Here is a 6,851-nt window from a genome sequence, read left to right on the forward strand (position 1 = left end):
TTGATACCGGATCTTTTTTTATACAACAAAACCACTTTGTAGCCACGTTGTTGGTCTGATAGTTATTAAGATGCTAAATGGGTTTTCATGATGGTACGGTTCAGAGGCCGATGTCGAGGAGGCTGTAGTTGAGATACACTGCCCCCGTGTGGTCTCTCCAGTCAGGCAAGGGCAGGTTATTGTCTTGAATCTTCCTGCTCATACTCTTGGAAGGCTCTAATTAGACATCACCAAAGAGCACATGTAACGGGTCGGTTTGTGGGGCCAGACAGAGAGAAAGGATTATCAACTAACCGCTCAGCAGGAGTATGGGCAGAAGGGGTTAAGGAGATGGGACAGCGTTACCGTACTTCCCATGGCAAGTTTCCACCACTTTGATATCTGACCTGAAATGTGAAATGTGAAGTTGTTGGTGGTTTCGGAGAGTTTCTGTTTCCAGATAAGGTGCTGATTAAAGGGGGGTGTATTCGGTCAATTGACATAGCATGAGATTCCATATACACCACAAAACGGTCCCAGATCCTGAAATGTAATGAAATGCAATGAACCAACATTTGAAAATATTCAGCGTAGGCCTACACCATCCTGATCAAGACACACCAATGTTTTGGTCTCTGGGAGCAGCCAGGCATTGCTATTCACCCATTCATGACTCCGGCTCAATGTCAAGAATAAGTCAACATAGTTTGCTCTTCGCCCTCTTGGTTAAGCTGTCAATTACATGTTCAGTTGCTGCAGTTTTTTTCTTGGCTAGGTAGGGGGCTGTTAGCCCCATGATAATGTTTGGTGACAGCTAGCCAAATAAGCTGATATCTCTTAATTGTGGCGAACACACCCCTACCACTATCATACACTTACACTCGCTACTTATTGAAACGCGCCGTGCCATCATAGAATTATGCACTGCACGAAGCGCAGCAACTTGGAACTCGAAATAGGCACCTGTGAGCCTGCGCAGGCGCAGTGGCTTGTGAACACGGATTCCAAACAAGTTGATTTGTTTGTTTCTTGGCACTATTTGAGTGTCTGTGTTTCAGTGTATGTCAGCGATACAAATGCACATAATTAAATTACCGTGCAGCGGTGAGGTAGCATAGTCTGGATTTTTCATGGTAGCTTGGCTTGGTAGCTAGCTAGCAAGTAGGTTAACCTATAGCCGCCCTCCACCCATTGGGGCTGGTAAATTATCAATTCATATTATCATTGTATTATTAATTTTAAATATATATATTATTATTATTAAAACATATTTATGGATATTATATTTCATTTCTGCCAAGTCCGTTCCACTGCTTATAATTAATAATAGCCCTGATCAAAGGACTACCCTGCTTGAGTAACCCGTGATGATACCAATTTGAGGTCAAAAGCCAACTTATTATTTTGTATTAACTATACCAATATAAGACTTATATTTATTGAATCAATATTTTTTGGTATTTAAGTTTTATCCTGTTTGCATGTTATGTTCGTTGTTACCCTGATTCCCAGACAAATATGACAGGTGGTGGTTATAAGGATGGGTGTAGTATAACGGGCCTTACAGCCCGTTATACTTGCTGTAAGGCTTTAAGCAGATTTTTCCCTTTCCGTATTGCTTCTATAAAGTAAAAGCCCTCGTTCTATTTATGTTTATTCATAGTATCAGATACAGTGGAAGTACTAACAAATACTGTACAGGTTTCTAAACTCACTCATTCAAAACCATTCCAATATACTCATCCTTCATTTGATGTTAAGTTTAGATTGAATTCCAAAGCGATGCTGTAGGTATCAAGTATTGTATTATCGAAGCCAAAAAACAGCAACACACAATGAGTTTAGTTCACAGATTTATTCATTCCACTTTGGCGTACATTTCAAAAGCAGCTGAAAATAAACCTGGTCTCAGATTTCGTTTGGTATGCTTTTCAATATATGTTAATGTCATTCATTAGTAGTCAAATGTCAGTGCAGAAAGTAAACATCTGTGGCATTCCTGAGTTATCAAGCCCGGTTCTTTGTTGATATATATTTTTCATAACCTCCTCTCATAGATATTGCACAGTGCAATTAAGAGAGTCACTAATGATCCTAGAAGCCAAATCCATGGCAGAGTGTAACATTACTTATAATAACTTTGTTCCAGATCACTAGTGACTGATCCCTTTCCATTGTTACTGCCTATTGGAATATGGATAGCACCACAGACGGCGGTGTCTCGGGTTAAACTTCAGTGAGTAGCTGGATCAGGTACTTCTTTTAATATTGCCTCCTGCTCACGGATTGGCTGGAGGATTTGATGATGGTGGCACCACCACCACTGCTGGAGCCATATCCGCCGATGTTACCACCATAGGCGCTGCTGCCGCCAAAGCCGCTGCTGCCACCACCGTATCCGAAGCTGCCGCCGGAGTTGGCGCTGGCGTAGTCTATGGAACAAACAAACAAAAAGGATCAGAATCTGGACATCTGGTAGTTAAATGGAGTTCACCAAATCCAAAATGTTTCTATGTCATGGTCTATTGATTATTTTAATTTGCTGCTGATGAATGCAGTGTTTTGTAGTAGGAGCACTTACTGCTGCCACTGGTCTGCTGCACGTGGACTGTGTGAGATGGGCCACCAGCTGTCAGCCTGTTGAACGGGTGATGAGATATTAGATTCACATTTTAAAAAAAAAAAACGGATACAGAATTTCTTCGGTTGATATCTGGTTTACTGTAATCTCAGTTGTACTGTACCTGTCCTCCTCTCCTTCCAGCAGCTTCCTGTAGGTGGCGATCTCAATGTCCAGGGCAAGCTTGACGTTCATCAGCTCCTGGTACTCGCGCACCTGGCGGGCCATGTCCTGCTTGGCTCTCTGGAGGGCATCCTCCAGGTCTCTGATGCGGAGCTTGGCGTCCTTCACTGCCAACTCACCGCGCTCCTCAGCCTCTGCGATCTGTGCTTCCAGAGAAGCCCTCTGTGTGGAGGTATGATGATGATTATTTAGACAGGTATTTTTTTCAGATGTCACAGATTCATATTGAATGAGGAACTGTAGTGAATACAGAGAGAGGGGTGGTGCCACATTACCTGTGTCTTGACGGAATCGATTTCGTTCTGAAGGCGGGCGATCATGCGGTTCAGCTCAGCCATCTCAGCCTTTGTTGAACGAAGGTCCTCCCCGTACTGGCCAGCAGAGGTCGACATCTCCTCGTACTAGAAGGAGAAAAAAATGAACCTTAAATACTGTCGTTCCAAACAAAAAAAACAAAGACCCGTGGCACTGTATAATCATGTTGAGCATATCATTGCACTGACCGGACCAACCAAAGTTCAGTCTCACCTTCTGTTTGTACCAGTCCTCGGCCTCTGCTCTGCTGCGGTTGGCGATGTCCTCATACTGAGCCCGCACTTCGGCGACGATGGAGTCCATGTCCAGGCTCCGGCTGTTGTCCATCTCCACAATGACTGAGGTATCCTTGATCTGGCTCTGCAGCTCACGGAGCTCCTGGATATCCCAAATAATGTTTAAATAGTTGTTCAAAGCTGTCCATTACCTAATCATTATCGCATGGTTTGTGCCCTTTGAAATAGCACATTGGTATATGACTTACGGTCTCGTAGATGGCCCTGAGGAAGTTAATCTCATCCTGAAGTGCGTCAACCTTAGCCTCCAGCTCGACTTTGTTCATGTAGGCACCATCGACATCCTGGAAAGAGAATCATTCCAAACGTCACACCGATTGAATCACTTGAATCTACCCCTTATCGAGCTACCCCAGTTGTCTTGCTCCTCCATCCCTACCTTCTTCAGCAGCACAAACTCATTCTCAGCTGCGGCACGCTTGTTGATTTCATCTTCATACCTTTAGAGGGACAAACCAACATTTTAAACAAGGTCACTCTTTTCCTTGGCCACAAGGGGATTAAAGTCTGGTAAGATCTTGCTGTAATTGCTTTGCCCAAAAAAACTCACTTGTTCTTGAAGTCCTCTACATTTCCCTGCATGTTCCTCAGCTCTCCCTCCAGCTTCATCTTCTCATTGCCCAGGCCGTCGAGCTGTCTGCGCAGGTTGGAGATGTAGGCCTCGAACATGGCATCGATGTTGGAGTGTGCGGTGGTCTGTTCCTGGAGCAGCTTCCACTTGGTCTCCAGCATCTTGTTCTGCTGCTCCAGGAAGCGCACCTGCAGAGCCACACCGAAGGTAGCATTTGTATTATAACTGTTTCAAAAACGTTCAAAATAAAACACAGAAATATTGAAAAAGGGGATCCACAATGTTGTCTGGTTTTCTGATGCAATGGTCCTTCTGTGTTGCCACATTGTAAATCCCCCCTCCAACAGCAATTGTAATTGGAAACATTGTAAGTGGAAAGCTGAATTGAGTTGAACTCAGTAGTTCAAAGAGGAAACGGAGGAGTAGGAGAAAGGTGGATTTGTTTAAAGGGTGTGTCATGTGCACTGGATAATGTTTAACTTAACAGCTGGGTTACTCAGCCGATGACACACCCTCACCTGGATTGCTAAGCAGATAGCATCACAGGGCCGGGTGCCACACCCTGTCTGCCATCTAAGTTGCTCGCTAAGTAGAAATGTTGTACACCCTGTCCATGTGGCTGCAACCTGTAATAGCATGGGCGGAGATCCCATGGTTTCAACTTGAAACAAAAGAGTATTTTAGAGAGGGAACTTGTTTAGACTGATTCAAACTGGTTTATCCAGGCTGCGGGTATGTGGCTGTGGGGGGGGGGGGGGGGGGGGGTTATGTGTGTGTATGTATCTGCTTCTGTGTGTTTGTGCGTGGAGGTATGTTTTTCTTCGAGTGCCGTGCTTAGGCATGACTCATCCTTAAACCTCTGTAGAGATGTGAGAGCCACACAGACATCCTAGACGATAAGAAAAACTAGGTGTGGCCGATGGAACTATCACAAAGACAAAGCATAAGTACAGCAGGGACATTTTGTAAGTCTGGTATATTGGGCCCGGTGCCATTTGTTTTTCTTCAATTTGTATATTTGTTTTGCTCTAATGGATCCACAATCCTCACTATACCCCAGAGAAGGTGTGTGTACTGGCTGTACAGTTAGATTTCCAAGAGGGCCAAACAGCCCATTTCAATGGTCTGGCACTGTGTAGCAGAAGCCGACCTTACAGCTGGGTGATAGACTAGCATTTGCAGACAGACTTTGGACCCAGTGGGTGTATGTTGCAAATGTGTTCATACTAGGGCTGGCTGTCTGCTGGGCAATACACAGGCCCTTCAGATTGTTAGGCGCCACACCCATGTTTAGATAGTGACTTTGAAGGCCAATATGGGGTGTCAAAGTATTTAACTGATAAAAATGGTGTTTCTTTTTTTATTGCTGTCATTAGAATGCTTCATACAATGTTCCTGAAGATACATGATCAGGCGCACACTGTGAACGTTGTGTAATATATTGTGACCCACAGATCTGGAATTGATTTACTGATTAAACGGCAATAGAGATAAGCCCCGCAGATAAGTCCCATCACTTTGTCTGTGCCGTTGACTGACTCCGCCTCCATACATTATCAAAGGACGGAAGCATCGACAGCAAAAACCCTCGCAAAGCAAGCCCAGGGACATGCGTAGAAATATCCTCTCTTAAGCAGCTTCAATAAGCAGCAACAGACTATATACTTTTCTTTTTACACAGAAGCTTCCAATGATGTGACATTTGAAGACGTTCTGACACTGGATTGTATGAAGATCCACGTACCTTGTCGATGAAGGAGGCAAAGCGGTTGTTCAGGGTCTTGATCTGGTCCTTCTCCTGGGTGCGGACAGCCTGGATCAGGGGGTCGATGTCCACGCTGACAGGGGCAAGGAGGCTCTGGTTGACTGTCACAGGTGTGATGGTCTGGTTCATGTAACCGGCACCCCCACCATATGACCCGCCACTGCTAGAGAATGAACCACCACCGCTGGCAAAGCCTCCACCGCTGCTGAATCCACTGCCGACTCCACCATAGTTGGAGCTTCTGACACTGAAGCTACTGCCCTGGTTGTTGCCGAAGCCTCCAGACCCGGAACGGATGCTGCGGGACACCACGGTGTTCCTGGAAGATGGTCCAGAGTAGGACTTGGCGCTGAAGCTTCTGCTCATGGTTGCGGTTTTAAGGGTGGTTGACTCTGCTTTAACAAGTCAAAAAGCTGCTGCTGGAGGAGGACAGGAGGCAGGAAGGCTTCCAAAGAGGAGTAAAGACCCTGTGAGTGACTTCCTTACAGGCTGTGTTCACTATTTATAGTGGTTGAGAGGCAGAGGGGGCGGGGCCTCCACCTGTAGCTTACTCTCACTTTTCTCTTGTGTCCACCTTGCAGTGTACCTCCCTCGGCCTCAGGCGGGGTGGGGGGAGGGTTGGGGCGAGGCAGGAGTGGCCGGTCCTGTAAAGCAGGTAGGGAGGGATTGGTACCAGATAAGCCCTGTTGACACACCCTAATCTGTGGCTGAAGAGAGAAACAATGTTGTCCCTATCAATTCTCTTCAAGTTTATTACTTTTTATTTAAAGTGATATCTTTTCTGTCTACGAATTTGAATTTTCTTCTTTTAGTTATTTTATACGACAGATACCATGTCCTGAATTTGTATAGTTTATGTTAATACATACAAATCAAACAAAAAAAAACAAATCCAATGTAAGTAGCAAATGTACGTTCTGTGCAGTTCCCAAAATTAATATAACTGCAAATGTAAGTTTGTCCCTGTTAATAAAATAAGATTTTATCATTTGTACAAGAGAATTTTTTTTTTTTTTTTTACTTTTTCAGAAACACATTCCGTACATTTTTTACTCTGGTGTGACACTTTGCTGTCAAGTTCCCCCTCCTTTCACGCTATTAGAAGAATCCACGCTTTTGTTA

The 6,851-nt window shown here is 44.6% G+C and overlaps 1 protein-coding gene across 1 annotated transcript; it reads right to left on the bottom strand.

Annotated features, from left to right (window-relative positions):
- Positions 1–1,819: 1,819 nt before the first annotated feature.
- On the bottom strand, positions 1,820–6,212 carry LOC307084410 (intermediate filament protein ON3-like). Its single transcript, XM_079748782.1, has 9 exons — positions 5,709–6,212; positions 3,944–4,152; positions 3,773–3,833; positions 3,582–3,677; positions 3,311–3,475; positions 3,058–3,183; positions 2,724–2,944; positions 2,561–2,616; positions 1,820–2,411 (listed from the first exon to the last, which is right to left on the bottom strand). The coding sequence occupies exons 1-9, from the start codon at positions 6,093–6,095 to the stop codon at positions 2,242–2,244; spliced, it is 1,491 nt and encodes a 496-aa protein (XP_079604908.1). The 5' UTR covers positions 6,096–6,212; the 3' UTR covers positions 1,820–2,241.
- Positions 6,213–6,851: the final 639 nt, after the last annotated feature.

The sequence above is a fragment of the Pollachius pollachius genome (assembly GCF_949987615.1).
Source record: "Pollachius pollachius genome assembly, chromosome: 12".
Lineage (NCBI taxonomy): Eukaryota > Metazoa > Chordata > Actinopteri > Gadiformes > Gadidae > Pollachius > Pollachius pollachius.